Below are 17,017 nucleotides of genomic sequence, written 5' to 3'. Positions count from 1 at the left end.
AACAGTTGTTCGAGGATTTTTTTCATAACGCCTAAAAGCAAAATTATAAAACCTAAATATAAACACCTAAAACTTAAAAACTAAAACTTAAAGCCTAGCCTGTATCCGAAAAATCGAAACCGCTAAACCGTAGCCCATACCCGGTAATCCGTAACTCGTACACCGTAACCGGCACACCATAGCCCGTAACCAGTAATCCGAAAAACCGTAAACATCAAATGGTACCCGTAAACCGTAACCCTCAACTCTTTACCCGTAACCTGTACACCGTAACCCGTAACCCATAACATTCATATCGAAATTGTAAATCGTAATTACACTACTCGAAAACAGTAACCGCCAAACCATAAACGGTAATCGGTAACCCGTTTCCATTTCACAAAAACCGTAACCTCCAAACCGTAATCCGTAACCGTACACCATAAACCGTACATTGTAACTCGTAACCTTTAACTAGCAGACCTGTACAACGTAACCCTTAACCCGCAAACTGTAACCCTTAACATACAATCCGAAAAGACTTAACCGTCAAACCGTAACCCGTAACCTGCAACTCGTAACCCGTAACATAAAGCATTAAAGCTAAAATATTAAACCTAAAACGTTAACGTAAAACATTACACTTAAAACGTTGAATTTATAGTGCTAAACCTAAACCTGAAACCGAAAACCTGAAATCGGAAAAACTTAAACCTAAAACCAGAAACATAAAACTTGAAACGTAACCCGCAAACTGCAAAAAAACGTGACCTGTAACTTGCAACCCGTAACCTGCAACTCGCTATCCGTAACCGGCAACTCGTTACCTGTAACTCGTAACCCGTAACCTAAAATATTAAACATAATACGCTAAACCTAAAACATTAAACCTAAAACGTTAAACCTAAAACGTTAAACCTTAAACCGAAAACATAACCGGTAAACTGCAAAAACCATAACCTGTAACCGCGAAACCGTAACCCATAACCTGCAACACGTAACCAGTAACATAAAACATTAAACCTAAAACTTTAAACCTATAACATTAATTGTTAAACCTAAAACTTAACGCGTAACCCAAAAACTGCAAAAACCATAATCAGTAGTCTGTAGCCTGCAAATCACAAACCGTAACCCGCTACATGCAAATAAAAACCCATAACTCAATACCTGCAACTCAAAATTTGCAACCTAAAACTTGCAACTCGTAACCCGTAACTTAAAACGTTAAACCTAAAATATTAAACCAAAAAGTTAAACATAAATGTTCACCCTAAAACGTTAAACCTAAAACCGACAACATGAAATTTAAAACCTAAACCTTAAGGCAAAACTACTTGAGTGAAAAAACCGTTACACTTAACATGCAACTCGTAAACCCGTAACCTAAAAAGTTAAACCTAAAATGCTAATGATAGGTCTAAAACGTTCAAACTAAAACGTTAAACCAAAAACCTGAAATCTAAAACCATAAATCTAAAACTTAAAACATAACCGGTAAACTGCAAAAATCATAACCTGCAACTCATAACCTGCAACATGCAACCTAAAACTGTAAACCAAAAACCAGAAATCTAAAGTCTAAAGTCTTAAACTTAAATTGTAACCGTTTTTAAATTGTAACCAGTCAGTAATCTGCAAAAACTGTTAGCTGAAAACTGCAACTCTCAACCCGCAACATGCAACTTGTAACTATTAACCCAAATGTTAAACCAACCTAAAATATTAAACTGAAAACTGAAAACCAGAAATCTAAAACCTAAAATGTTAAACCAAAAACTGAAAACTAGAAATTTAAAAAACCTAAAACTTAACTGCAACCCGTAACTTGCAACTCGTAACCCTTAACCTAAAACTTTAAAACTTAAATATTAAACCTAAAACAGACAACATGAAATCTAAAACCTAAAACTTAAAGCCTTACCTGTATCCGTAAAATTGAAACCGCTAAACTGCAGCCCATAACCGGTAATACGTAACTGGTACATCGTAACCCACACATCATAACCCGTAACCAGAAATCTGAAAAACCGTTAACATCAAACCATACCCTTAAATCGTAACCCTCAACTCTTTACCCGTAATTTGTAAATCCTAATTACATTAGTCGAAAACCGTAACCGCCAAACCATAAACGGTAATCGGTAACCCGTTTACGTAACCCGTATCACAAAAAACGTAACCTCCAAACCGTAACCCGTAATCTGCAATCCGTAACCTTTAACCCTTTACCCGTACCCCACCAACTGTAACCTGTAACACGTAACCCGAATAACTGTCACTGTCATACTGTAACTCCTAAATCATAAACCGTTACCGAATACCCGTAAACCCGTTACTCGAAAACCCGTCACGCGACTGCCATCAGGTGTTAGAGCCTTGTCGTGGCTTGGCAGCTTGTGTATCTCGATGACCCCAAGAGCTATACCAGCGGGAGTGTAAACTCCTGGTAGGTTCAACCAAGCTGGGAAGATCTTCGTGGGTAGGGATCAGACCAAAGCTAGCACCCTGGTCCTCCAGGTTAAGGGTTGAAATATAAGGCCAGCAACCTTATCTCGTAAAAAAAGAACTGCTATTAAAACTGCATGTACACAAATCCAACATTTACTCGAGGTTCCTTTCTAGAAGTTCGAATCCAGGTTCAAGTCAATAGACTGTCCCTGAGTCCACCCAACTCTGATGGGTACCTAACTCACGTTAGGGAGAGTAAAGGCAGCTGGGCATAGTGCTGACCACACTATCTCTTCATAATATGCCGAGGTCACAGAAACAAGTGAACTCTACTTCACTTGCCCCATAAACTGTCAGGTTTGAAAAGGGAACTTTACTTACTTTACCTTTCTAGAAGAGCACATGATGCCTACTAGTGAAAGCCCGTAAAAATGCTCCATAGTCTTGTTCAGTGGCGTAGGCAGGGGGGGGTTAGGGGGGGTCATAACCCCCCCCCCCCATAGACCCCTCGGTATATATAAAAAGTATGAGGGGGGGGTGCAAATCGAAAGTTTGAGGGGGGGGGGGTGCAAATCGAAAGTTTGAGGGGGGGGGTGCAAATCGAAAGTTTGAGGGGGGGGGTGCAAATCGAAAGTTTGAGGGGGGGGGGTGCAAATCGAAAGTTTGAGGGGGGGGGGGGTGCAAATCGAAAGTTTGAGGGGGGGGGGGTGCAAATCGAAAGTTTGAGGGGGGGGGGTGCAAATCGAAAGTTTGTCCCCGGGTAAAAATTGGAACCCCCCCCCTTGAGACGATCCTGGCTACGCCACTGGTCTTGTTGTTAAAACCATTTTCAGAACGGTCTTGAATAATTTTTTTTTAAGCTGTGAATCTGGAAATTTTAAAACTCAAATTTTGCGAGTCCGGATAGTGAAAAAAAATACTATTCTTGATTCCGAAAATCCGAGTTATCCTGAAAAGTGGCACCCCTTTTATTAGTGCTTAATAAATTCAAACACTTTTTTTAAGAAATTGAAAATAGCGTAAAGTTCTTCTAAATTTTAAAGAAGGCAGAGAATTAGATCTTTTACTTAGATGTGAAATTTTGTTTATCTATCCGAAACAGTACTCAAGTTGTAGGCTTTTGAAAACCCAAAGTAGAATAACTTCCACTTCCGGGAAAAGTTGATACAGAACTACAAATTTGATATAATACGTTATATGAAATTTCATCAACCTAGCTGTAACGGTACTCAAGTTTTTGTGTTCACAGATATACAGTAATACACACACATACACACACTGACACAATTGCAAAACAATGTTTTACCGCCTCATGGAGGTGTAAAACGTTGAGATTTGATTTTTTTGCACGATTACAATACTTCCTCTAAACTTCGTATACGAGAAAGTAAAAACAATAAGAGAACAAACTGTTTCAATATGATCAATTTATGTACATGAGTATGACATATAATTCAAAATATATTTAAAGAACTCAATAAATAACTTAAAACAAAATTAAAATGATCTGTTAACTTTTTTTTTTAGTTTTCTTTTAAATTCATTGTGCATTTTGTAGGCTATAACTATCTATCTAGCTGATTTACAGTTATGCCTTACAATTTGCTATTTACAATTATTGTTTTCAAACATGAACACACACACACAAGTTTGAGAGAAAGTAAGTTTACAACACAGAATCTATGATAACTCCTTAATCTGATAGTTTAGTTATGGGTCATTTATGAAATCAAATAAATTACTAATACATAGTTTATAATGTTTAATGCTGTAGAAAAATAACATACAGGTTTGTAAGAAAATGTGGAAAATGCATGCTGTAAACCTACAACATTGTAGTCACACAGGTGAGTGCATCTAAAGCACACAAGGGACAACCCACATTATTAATTATTAAATTTTAATGTGGTTTGTTTCCCCTTAGTTATTTAATACAAATGATTGCATTCGCTTGAATATGTTACTACTTTAAAATATATAATTTAATAGAATTGATAAAATGAAGAAAACTGATTAGGATCTTAACTAAACTATTAATATTATGTAGAAAACATTTTTATTTATTTAAATCTCTCTAGAATAAAAGAGGGCATTAAAGAAGATAAAATAGGTAGTTGGAGAAGTAGGTAATACATTTTAAAACAAAACAAAAAATAAATATGCTGAGGTAACTTCAAAATGGAAACACAAATTGTATTGCTTTAATTTTGTCCTTGAATAGAATGTAATAACTTATCCATAGTCAATATTTGCAGTTTGTAGGTAGTTGGAGACATTTCTACACCTACATAACAAAACTCCTCTACACCACCTGTACACTTCCTATCATGTGAAAGCAAGCGTACACATTTTCTCATGTTTCCTCTGTGACTGAAACACCTCTACACCTCCCATAAAAACACCTCTACACCTGCCATAGAAACACCTCTACACCTGCCATAAAAACACCTCTACACCTGCCATAAAAAACACCTCTACACCTGCCATAAAAACACCTCTACACCTGCCATAACAACACCTCTACACCTTCCATAACAACACCTCTATACCTGCCATAGAAAAACCTCTACACCTGCCATAAAAACACCTCTACACCTGCCATAAAAACACCTCTACACCTGCCATAGAAACACCTCTACACCTGCCATAGAAACACCTCTACACCTGCCATAACAACACCTCTACACCTGCCATAGAAACACCTCTACACCTGCCATAGAAACACCTCTACACCTGCCATAGAAACACCTCTACACCTGCCATAAAAAATTCTCTACACCTGCCATAGAAATACCTCTACACCTGCCGTAGAAACACCTCTACACCTGCCATAGAAATACCTCTATACCTGCCATAGAAAAATCTCTACACCTGCCATAGAAACACCTCTACACCTGCCATAGAAACACCTCTACACCTGCCATAAAAACACCTCTACACCTGCCATAAAAACACCTCTACACCTCCCATAACAACACCTCTACACCTGCCATAAAAACACCTCTACACCTGCCATAACAACACCTCTATACCTGCCATAGAAAAACGTCTACACCTGCCATAGAAAAACCTCTACACCTGCCATAGAAACACCTCTACACCTCCCATAAAAACACCTCTACACCTCCCATCATGTGAAGGCAAGTGTACACATTTTCTCATGTTTCCTCTGCGACTGTGCGTAATGAAAAGCTTTCCCGCACACCTTGCAGGCAAACGTCTTCTCCCCCGTGTGCATGTTCAGGTGACCCTGGAAATCTTCTTTACGAGAAAACCACTTCCCACACTCAGGGCAGCAGTTGCCACGGGTGTAAGAATGAGCCAGAGACAGGTGGTGGGCCATTTCTGTTTTTTCTAGGAAAGTCTTTGGACAAAACTTGCACCTGTTTGAGGTAGAACCGTAGCCTGGGTTGTGCGTGTAGCTGGATGTGTATGTACATGGAAGGTTGAATAGTGAGTCTTCTTTGCTCAAATATGGATGAGAAGCTGTAGTTGGATGAGCCTTGCTTGGATGCCATTCCTGAGTCTGTTTAAAAAAAGTGGTAAATAAAAAAACTGAGACATTAATTTAAGATTATTTTTATAGGTCTTAGTTTTATGAACTGTAACCTGAATCTATATTTGTATACCTTATGTTCATTTGTTAACTTGAGGTTGTTGTATTTTTTTTTTTTTTTTTTTATAAAAAGCTTATATTAAAAATCTAAACTAGGAACAATCAAAATTTACATTTATTTATATTTTATGCTAGCAAAACACTTCAGCAAATTTAGGCTTTAGAATTTTAACAGCTTTTTATCCTGTAACAAATTATTTTGTATAACTGAAGAAGAGAAAATGTAAAAACACTGACAAGAAACACTCTAACATATGGTTCTAACTCTTCATAACAAAAGGTTAATTTCTGTGTAAACAGGTCCAAATGTTACATAGGTTCAGTTGTTTTTAACATGGACACTTCATGAGTGATTGAATGTATAAAACTTGTATTTAACGTATAAAAGTAACGTATATTCAGGTTATAAATAATTATTGTTAAATATGAGATAATTACCATCAAATCAATTTTATCCCATTAATTTATTACAAAACTTTTGATGCCGATGCTTGGACTGACTGTATGCAAAGGATTCTCCACACTTCAAACACTTGTACGGTCGTGAACCTTTATGCATGTTCATATGGCCTCGGAGATTTAAAGCCGTCGTAAACTTTTTCCCACACAGCGGACATATAAGCTGACCTACGCTGTCACCATGCACAGTTCTTTTATGCTGGCACAACAAGCGTGACGAGCCAAAGATGTCGTCACATGACTGACATGGGTACACGCTGACGCCGTGGTTGATGTTCATGTGCATCAGCCTGTCCTTACTGTCACGGAACACTTCCCCACACATGGTACACGGCACCATCTCGCCCTTTACTGAGGGCATGGACAAAGTGGGAGGGAACGACTGGTGCATGGAAGAAAATGCCAGGGACATTGGACAAAAGAGATAGTGAGCTTTAAGTTCGTCTGGATAGGAAAACACTTGTTGGCAGCTGGAGCAATGAAGGCCTTGAGTTGGGTATGGATGTGATTGTGTAGAGAACTCTCTCCCAGTTGCCTGTTGATGATAGAAGATAAAGAGAACTAAGCAACAGGTGAACTGAAGCACCAGTAATTAGTGGATTACTTCATGGATTAAATATGATTTTGTTCATGCCAATATAAGACAGTAAAAAATAATAGCTAAAAGTGTGTGCTATTTTTTATTTACAAAAATGTTTTGTTTTTTTTTAGATTGGGTGTGATTTTAGTTTTCTGATAATTTTAAAAACTTGAAACATCATTTATTGTAACCCATTTGGTGCCTACTTAATATTTCACATCATTTTAAGATTCTAGCACTGGTAAGAGTAAAAGTATTTTCAGTTCACCCTTGTGTTCCCTTTTCAATCTAGCATCAAAAGACTCATGGAATATTTTTCTCAACATTCAATCTGTTGGAATGTTTGAGGATTTTTTAGCTTCTCTTTCTTAAAAATATTTTCCCCACAGAGTATCTTCTTTATTTATTTTTTTTTTGTTTTTTTTTTTAATTTTTACAAATTTTAAGACAATCCATACCATAAGATAAAATGTGTTGTAAAAATGTTTGTGACTACACAGTCATGATGGTTGTAACAAGAGTAACATTAATTGAAGCTGCTGTTTACATTAGTCACACTAAACTGCAAGAAAACTGGTATTGTTAATTGCCTTTCTCCAAAAACTAAACTTTAAGTTATTTGTGGCATAAACACTAGCACATTACAACACAGGAATAAAGAAATATTTGCTACTCAGCTGAAATTTAACGACATTTTGCCTTTTAATCCCACTTATAGCACTCTCTGTTGAATTTCAACATTTTATAACAATTTTTTAAAAGATATATAAAGTGGGATTAAAAATACTCTTATTCACATGTTTACATAGCCAAAATATTTGAATAGAAAAAATTTTGAAAATGGTTTTAACTGACAAAACAAATTTTATTTTTGTTTGAAAAGACAAACTTTTTCTTACAAAAATTCTATTATGTATTTGGAAAGCAACAGAAATTTGATTTCCATAACAAAAATGCTAGGTAGATATGTACATTGCTCCAGTATTATAATACAATCTAGAGAGTTGAACATTAAACAGGACTATACAAATTACATTTTTTTTAAATTGTCCTTGAAGTATTGAATTTTTTTTACAAAAAGAGATTCAAATGAAAAATTATAAGCCCTTGTTATTACATGGACAAAAAAAAAGTTTACATTAAAAATAAATAACATAAAAAATAAGCCATTCTTACATTACAATATATTTTCCAACCAAGACATTTTACTTAATAATTTTAAAAAATTTTAACAGTTGTTAACATTAACTTACTATAAGAAATAAACTGAAAGGAGTAGTCTTTTAAGGCACATAAAACTAGATTGGTTTTAAAACTGGTTAAATGGATGTTTACCCTTTCCCAGATGTACTGACAATAAAGTTTGTCTAACAATTTAACCTGTGTTTAACAGTAGACAAAAAATGGACAAGGCACTAATAATTGAAGAAAATTAGTGCTATAAAATTGTTTACAATTCTTAGACTATTTACAATCAATAGTTATTATACTTAGGGAACAGAGATTTTTAACTTAATATATTTTTTAATAAGCAATCTATCAGACCAATTGTTCAAAATTTATATCTTTTTGATCTTCATCTTTCTGTATGATTAGATAAGGATGTTTTTTAATTATATGTCGCCTTAAACCGTACTCAGTGGTAAATATATGTTCGCAGCCCATACACTGTAGAGCGATGCCAGCATGCATGTTCATGTGATCTCGGTGCGTACTCTTACAGGTGAATCCCTTAGAGCAGACCTCACACCTATAAGGAAACTTGTCCAAGTGTTTGCTCAGCACATGCGTGTGGAAGCCACGGTTGGAGGTGAAATCTTTACCGCACTGATCACAAATAAAGTGGCCCTTCTCATACACCTTGTAAGGCCGGGGTATTCCCATGTGGATACTTTTACAATGTGCTCGCACGCGGCTCCTGTAGGCTGTGGTGTAAGAGCATTTTTTACAGTGGCACATCAGGGCTCTTTTCTCCCACAGCTGGTCCACCAGATGATAGTCTTCCTCGTTTACGTGCTTGGCTTTCATTTTGACTGAGACAGTTTTGGGGATGGGTATAACTTCCATACCCCTGGTCTTCCGTTTTTTGTTTTTGTTCTGGAAGTGGAAGGCATATTGGGTTGGATTATTTTTAGACATATACTGAGAATGCTCATAACAATGATCTGTGCATGATTTTTTTCTCATTTAAAACCCCTTTATTATAAATTCAGTTTACAGGTTTTAATGAAATAGAAATAAGAAGTTGAAGTGTATATCAATATTAATGTTAAAAGACTTTTTTTTTTAAATTTGTGTTACCTTTTTAATATACCCCTTTATTAGCTTTATTGTGTTTCTTTCTCTAAAAATGTATGAATTGATGACTCAGTAACAATCCAAAAAATATTGTTTATATTGTAGCCAAATAAAAACAAAGTTGACCAACTTTTCTATTAATTTTCAACATTTGTTCTAAAAACTCAATTTAAGTATAATTCTATTATTTTTAAAAAGAAAAACAATTGTAATCCATCATAATTTTGATTTTTTTTTCTTCACTTTATTTAAATCAATGTAGACTCAGATTTGCAAAAAAAATATTACAGCAAATGCTTGATACATTACAATACTGTAAGATTCTCTCATTCTTACATTTTATTTTAAATTTAAAAAAAAAAACAGTAGGAAATACAATCAGAAAGTGTATATAGAGACATGAGATTTTATGATCATCAGTATATTATGATTTTACAAACAAAAGATGAGATAGGTCTGATGAGTAAAATAAACTCAAAACATTATGCATGATCAGGTAAGATTCCTGGTGGGTACATATCAAATGCTACTTGTGGAAGCACATAGTCATTGTTGGTTTGTTGTCCATACATGGTTTCATTGAGTGAGTTCCCAATGGTGCTGGTATTAGATATGGTGGAGATATCAATGGACTGCAGGGGTTGGTATGAAGGACTGTTAAAGTCAAATGTTTGGCCTGTGCTCTGAATGAGGTTGGAGTCAGAGCATATTTTTTTGGTCTCATCAAACGGCTGGTACGTCTCACTGAAGGCAAAAGACCGTCCAGGTTCCAGACTTGAAGTGTTCCTGTCTTCAGCACAAGTTCCACTTTTGTTTGGGTGCAGCTGGGAAGGGGGCAAGCTGACACTACTGTTTACACTGCTTCTAAAACTCATCTCAGACTTGACAGATGTGTGGTTGGATTGAGATCTAGTCTTGCCCGCATTGGATACAATTTTTGTGCACCTTTTCTCATGGGTTATAAGAGATTTCGAATGGCCGTAGCTTTTGCCACACCTCTTACACTTGAAGGGCTTCAAACCAAGATGCATGTTCATGTGGCCCTCTAAATTAGCCCGGTTGTGAAAAGCTTGCCCACATATCTGACACAAGGTCTTGGGGTCAGGCTTGTGCTTGGCCTTGGTGTGGCTCAGGAGACCCGAGCTGCTGAGAAACATGACGTCACAAAACTTGCAGCCAAATGTTTTATGGTTGTGCATGAGCTTCAGGTGCTGCCTCATCTCCGGCTTGCTGGGGAACTTGTCCCCACAAGTCAGGCAGATCATGCTGCAGGAAGGTGAAGGACAGTTCTTGCTGTGCAGGCTCAGGTCATCATACTCTGTGAGAATCACAGAGCAGTATGAGCACTCATAAGCGGCAAACTTGCCAATCAGCTCTGAAGCTCCCCGCTTCCCTATGCCACTTGCTTTTGATCCTTCTAGTTCTGCCTGGTGGAATAAAATTAAAAAGAAAAAAAGACAGCCATTGTACTGTGTGAATGTTTCATTTATTAACAACACTCAGCACAACATTCAATGAAATATTAATCTTAAAAACTCTTTTGGTAGAACAAGTCCAAGCCTAATTTTTAAAAACAAAACAAAGCTAATACAACAGAAAATATGTGGGTTAATAGCTTATAACCGTAAGAACAAAATTAGAATAAAAAGTTTTGAGAGATTACAGCTTTGTGAAAAATGATATTGTAACAACATAAGGTTTACAGATTTTTCAAAATTATTTGATAATTGATAGTAACTTAAACTTTTTATAAATACATTTCTATATTTCACTCATACAGTTATGCATTAAAAAAAAATTTTTAAAAAGACATTTTTGAAAAAAATTTTAACTTACATTAAAATTTATCAAAACAAGAATGACACAAAGTAGACAAAACTAAATCTAATATAATGGTTATTTGTCCTGCTTTACTTATTTATGTCTATTCATAAACATCACCCTTAACAATTTGTTAACACTGTGGGGCATATAAAAACCTGTACATATTTAAAACTAAAAAAAAATTGTTAGTTGCACATTTTTTGGTGGGCATATTGAGATTGTTGGTAAGCAAAGGTTTTTCCACATTTAGCACACACATAGGGTTTTTTCCCCAAATGCATATTCATGTGGCCTTTGTAGTTGATTTTACAGTGGAACGTCTTTGTACAAATGGAACAGACAAATTTTGGTTTGTGTTCCCTGTGAATGTGCCCATGAAGCGCTGCCATTGTAGGACACCAGATGGTGCACTGTGAGCAGGGAAAATAGTGATGGACAGCTCTCATGTGATGTGTCAACTCCTCTGTAGACTCCAACATCAGAGGACACACCCTACACTGAACACTGGTGTAGTTCCCAGCAGCAGCACAGCTGATTACATGGTCGCTGAACAAATTGGGTTCAATAAATGTCCTCAAACAAGAAGGACACTCTAGGGTCTCTCGTTTTATGGCTTCTTGGTCCAGGGTTGGATAGGACATGGTTTGATGGCCATGAGGCATCCTATTAGAGTAGTTACTAGGTGTTGGGTTAGGTTTTGATTGTCTTGCAGTCAATCCATGCCATGAAACCTGGTTGGTAGATGAGACACAGATAAAACTTAGCTACTGGCATTCTCATTTAAATCCTTTAGAAGTAAATACATTGTAGTGTAGTTTACAATTACCTATTAAAAACAGACACTTTATGTTTATGCCCTATGTTTATATTTATCTCAAGATAAGAAAAAAAATTGTTTAATGTAATTGAAATGTTTTAATTGGACTACATGAAGTAAAACAAAAATTCAGTTTAAAATATTACAGTTCAATTGTAACCTTACAACATTCAATCAATAAATAAAATACACACTATTCAGTTGATAAAAAAATCAATACTACTGTACAGTTAAAAAACAAGTTTATATTAAAAACTTAAATGTAAATGCAAATTGTACTAGTCTGTCAAACTTTTAATATACATATTTCCATGAAAATAATTGGTCACATATTTAAAATATACATGCCTTTGTTTTCAAATAAAATTTCTAACCCATAAAAATTTATGTCAATATATTTTTAATTTTGCAAGATTTTTCTAAATATTATATTTTTAAACCTAAAAAAAAAACAATGAAATGTTTGATTACTTTGTAAACAATTCAGTCCCAAGTGGATTAACGTGGTTTAAGTGGACATAGTTTATCATGAGCACATAATGATTGTCGATAAGAAAAAGTCTTTCCACAGTAAAGGCAAACATGTGGCTTAACACCATTATGTTGGTTAATATGTCCTTCCAGGTTCATTTTGTTGTACATACTTTTTCCACATATATGGCATTTTAAAGTTGGATTGGATGCGTGTTTAACTTCAATGTGTTTCTTCAGACCTGTGTACGTTTTGAAGACAGCGCTGCATTTGTCGCAAGACATTTCATGCGCAGATGAAAGGTGCTTTAGCCTGATGTGCATCTCAACTTCATGCAGTGAGTGTGAGATGAGGTGGCAGAGTGAGCAGAAAAATGTCATTGAAGGCCTCACACAGAAGGGGGCATGAGTTTGGTAATCTTGTTCTGCAGGGAACATTTGAGGACAAGAGGTGCAGCCAAACACGACAGCGGCGGTCCGAGGCGAGTAGGCAGCTTTTGAAAACACTGAGTCAGAGTGTGGGCTACCAATCTGATGGGTAGATAAAACGATGGCAAGTGTTACTCAGGGAGCCAAGGTCAAGGGAAAAGTTGGAAAATGTAAGGAACCACTACCACAGTTAACAAAGTGTATGCTACATGAGGTCCTATTAAAATCTTTACTTTAGATACAGAAATGAAGTTTAATTGTTATAAATCTGTTTAGATATGCAAGGGACAAACTGAATCCTTAAACAACTATGCCAAACACTTATGCCCTAAGTTATTGTTAAAGTAATACATAATTCGCTAAGAATAAAATGATCTGTTTATCATATATGACATAAAAAGCTCATTTATTCAGCAGTATACTGAGTAACAAATTAGGTTCTTTTCTAAAGAAAACCATTTTTATGCTAAAATAAAGATGATTTTTTTATTGACCCTACATTAAATAACAGTCTATAAAGTTTTTACACATGTACATTTTCAGAAAAATCACATTACCTATTTCCACCATTAAAAAAAGGCAATGAATAAATTCTTTGTAAACTTAATCAGTAATCTTAAACAGTAAAAGTTAGTAAAAACATTTTTTCAGCGTTTGCCTGGTCACAATTACCTTATGTTTTCCCTTATCTCATTAAAAAATATTACAATTGCAAATATTTGTATACATTTTTTTTTTGTAATTTCACATGTGATATCAAGTTCAACATTTTTAAAAATAAAATTAAGTTGATATTTTATGATTATAAGTTATTTTAACAAAGATATCAAAATAATCCACATGAACAACACATTTTTCCTCTCGGATAGGCAATGGACTTTGTAACATCATGTTAAGTTTGCTTGGGCCAGCGCAAAGAACAAAGCTTTTCATGAGAGCCCATAGAAGATTTATAACAGAACGCCTTATTGCAGTAGGAGCAGCAGTGTGGTTTGATGCCCTTGTGTTGATTGATATGACCATCCAAGTCATTTTTATTGTACATGAACTTCCCACAGAAAGAACACTGGAAACGTGCTGTTTCAGAATGCTTGACTTCCATGTGCTTCTTAAGGCCTATAGGTTTTCGAAAACTGGAGGGGCATTTTTTACACTTGTACCGATTGACAGGTCTTTGGTGGACCTGCTCAAGGTGGAGCTCAATGCTTTCTTGTTCAGTGGCCCTAAAGAAGCAAGCAGAGCAGCAGAACGATATAGAAGCTTGCTGGCATCTTTCTGCATGAACTCTGAAATCCTTTTCCGTGCGAAACATACTAGAACAGGAGACACAGTCGTAAACAATTCCTGGTTCAAATTTGGAGGATTGTTCCAGTGTGGGGTAATCAGGATGGCCGGGGAGAAAGGACATGTCCGAGGTGGCACCAACCTGGCGAGGTAGAGAAATGGTTTACATAAACAACAAGATTGGGCTTGGAGATTTTACAATTACAGTTACATACTTTAAACAGATGCCAAAATCACATCATTTGTATTTTTAAATTAACTATATGAAGCTTAACATTTTTTTTAATTTCACAAGTTAGGTAAAAAAAGTTAAAATCCAATCAGCTAATCGCCCAATAAAAAAGTACACATTTATCAAGCATGATGAGGTAGACAAACATATGTTATGTAACAATATTTAGAGGGAATTTACAAAAACAAAACATTCAGATTAATTTTGAACTATGGATATGCATGAAAAAATGTGTGATGACATTATTAAAAAAAATTACAAACATTAATGTTCACCACTTTAAAAATCAACAGAAATTGTCACTATAGAATGATTGATAAGCATATTGACAATTGATGTTACAACAATGTGCTAAGTTTAATAAGATCCATTTTATGTACCATTTTGTAATTTTTTTCTGACTTTCTTGACTTTTCAAACATATACAAAGTTTTAAAAATAAGTACAAATTAATGCAACAAAACCATGTCACAAAACCAATGTCACCAATATCACTGACGCACATAGTTCTTTTTAAATATTGTCCCCTTTTTAGTTTTACTTCATTTGCAGCATAATAATGTATAAAAGAAACTGTGTTAGTGGCTATGCCTATATCAGCATCAACACATACAGCTTGGCACCCCATCATTTATACACACTGACTGAGCAATTTTACTGTCAGCTTTAAACCATCAAGGTAAACTTTGTTCACAAAGGCTTTGCTGTTGCCAAAGGAAGTTAAAGATGACAATGACCTTAATGAAAGCCTATTTATTGTGTTCTTTGTTGGAGAAAGGCTATCTTTACTATCAACTCCCTCTATAATTAGAATTTTAATTTAAAAAGTGGATATACTGTGGTAAAAATACATAAATAAAACAAATAATACCTAACTCATAACAATTAGTTAAATGTGTCATTTAATGTTATAATAGCACCACAATAAAAAAACAGCAATGTAGTCAATAATTTAAAACATTATTGTATTTAACATAAGAAAAAGAGCATTTTATAAAATTCATTTGCTAAAAATGTGATTTGCAATTGATCCTATGAAGATATGGTACAATAAAATAACTAGAAATTAGTACACACACATTTTGTTCTTTTATTACACTGCATTACACACAGACCAGAGTTTTTTGTTCATTTACTATTTTTTTCCCAACCTAGCTTTACCAAACAGTTCAGAAGAATGGCAGAGCACATGTGTAGTTGCCTCATTATCATTTACAAAATTACTACAATGTAAATAAAGACTGATGTCATTCAACTAATTTTTAAAAACAAAATACCATGCTGGATGATGAGAAAGTGATCTATTTAATGTTATACAGGATGGGGGCTCTAGTAAACTTAGAAATGAAAAATACGCAGGAAATGTGTAATGATCATCAGAAGATCATCAGAAGAAATGCCAAAAGAAATAGAGTAGGACCCTAAAACATTGTGTGCACCAAATGACTGAAGGGACTATTGAATTTTTTCTCAAAATGAGCTTTTTAAAGTACTAATTAAATTGCTATTTTGAAAACCTGTTGTTTTTTTTATCATAAAATAATCTATTAGATTAAATTAAACTAAATAAAACTATTTGATGGTAAGAAATTAGGAAATTTTATTTTATTCAGCCTTAATAAAAGTTTGTTTTTAGATTGAAAAGATTTTAATGAACAGGTTATCTTAAGCAGGATATCATACAATTTTTGAAGAAAAAAATTTAAACATAAAAGTTACATGCCAGGAGTAATATCCATTTTCATAACTGTATCAAATGAAGCAATCCATCAAATAGTTTTATTCCGGTTATTAAAACAAAGAAAATAAAAGTAATATTTACTTACCATTCCATCACTGTTTTCTTCAGCACCTATGTAAAAGAATATATTGAATATAATTTATGGCATGTAATTTGTTAAAATTTGCACACGAAATATCAACAAATAAAATAGCGAATAAAACAATGTAACAGAAACCAAACAAATTAATAAGTATGTGGTAACTAAGTTAACATCAACTGTTGTTTATGTTGATTCTTTATAATTATGGCTTGTATGTTTATCTGTTTTTCTTTCAGTTTGAAAAATTATTTGGTAAAAGTAAATGGTGAAAACCAAGCAAATTTGAAATATTTGTTTATAGATCATGCCTAGATTTTATTGTAGCAACACTGTTGGGTGTTGGTACATTCTGCTGCCTTCACCTTGGTAATCTGAGTATTTTTCTGTTTTGGTAGAGGTCTTACCATTTCTTTGGTTTAGGAAGTTATCTTTTCTTTTCATATTAGGATTATTAATGCAGGAAGTCATAAGCAGTTAGGAAACTACACAACTAAGATAATGAATGTTAGGAAAACTTTTGTATGGGTTAAGCTAGTTAGGTTTATTTTTTAGGGTAGCCTGGAGTAGAATGCACTTGTTTTGTTCTGAATGTGTATTTAAATACATTTTTTACATGATTGAATCCTGAGAGAATCACGTCATATCACACAAACTTTCAATCAGTCTTTTTTAATCTAAATATAACCCAACTGAATCAACTGAATATTTCACAAACAAATAAATAAAAAGATCATGCACTTTTTATTTTAAAATA

At 34.6% G+C, this 17,017-nt stretch overlaps 4 protein-coding genes across 4 annotated transcripts; all 4 read right to left on the bottom strand.

The window, feature by feature from the left end:
- Positions 1–5,560: 5,560 nt before the first annotated feature.
- Positions 5,561–9,272, bottom strand: LOC131934875 (zinc finger protein 317). The gene is made up of 3 exons (XM_059291024.1): positions 8,631–9,272; positions 6,678–7,040; positions 5,561–5,956 (listed from the first exon to the last, which is right to left on the bottom strand). Exons 1-3 carry the CDS (start codon positions 9,270–9,272, stop codon positions 5,561–5,563), a joined length of 1,401 nt encoding a protein of 466 aa, XP_059147007.1.
- A 593-nt stretch (positions 9,273–9,865) lies between these two features.
- Positions 9,866–11,354, bottom strand: LOC131934874 (zinc finger protein 675). Its single transcript, XM_059291023.1, has 2 exons — positions 11,325–11,354; positions 9,866–10,810 (listed from the first exon to the last, which is right to left on the bottom strand). Exons 1-2 carry the CDS (start codon positions 11,352–11,354, stop codon positions 9,866–9,868), a joined length of 975 nt encoding a protein of 324 aa, XP_059147006.1.
- LOC131934881 (zinc finger protein 14-like) lies at positions 10,878–12,210 on the bottom strand. Its single transcript, XM_059291034.1, has one exon. The coding sequence runs from the start codon at positions 11,867–11,869 to the stop codon at positions 11,393–11,395; it is 477 nt and encodes a 158-aa protein (XP_059147017.1). The 5' UTR covers positions 11,870–12,210; the 3' UTR covers positions 10,878–11,392.
- A 1,606-nt stretch (positions 12,211–13,816) lies between these two features.
- Positions 13,817–16,704, bottom strand: LOC131934873 (zinc finger protein Gfi-1b). The gene is made up of 5 exons (XM_059291022.1): positions 16,626–16,704; positions 16,267–16,292; positions 15,796–15,895; positions 15,099–15,241; positions 13,817–14,350 (listed from the first exon to the last, which is right to left on the bottom strand). Exons 1-5 carry the CDS (start codon positions 16,702–16,704, stop codon positions 13,817–13,819), a joined length of 882 nt encoding a protein of 293 aa, XP_059147005.1.
- Between the last annotated feature and the right edge of the window lie 313 nt (positions 16,705–17,017).

The sequence above is a fragment of the Physella acuta genome, unplaced genomic scaffold (genome assembly GCF_028476545.2).
Source record: "Physella acuta isolate Inbredline_101_S28 unplaced genomic scaffold, ASM2847654v3 ptg000119l, whole genome shotgun sequence".
Classification (NCBI taxonomy): domain Eukaryota; kingdom Metazoa; phylum Mollusca; class Gastropoda; family Physidae; genus Physella; species Physella acuta.
Note: the sequence above shows the minus strand (reverse complement) of the source record. Positions and strands in the feature narration are given on the sequence as shown.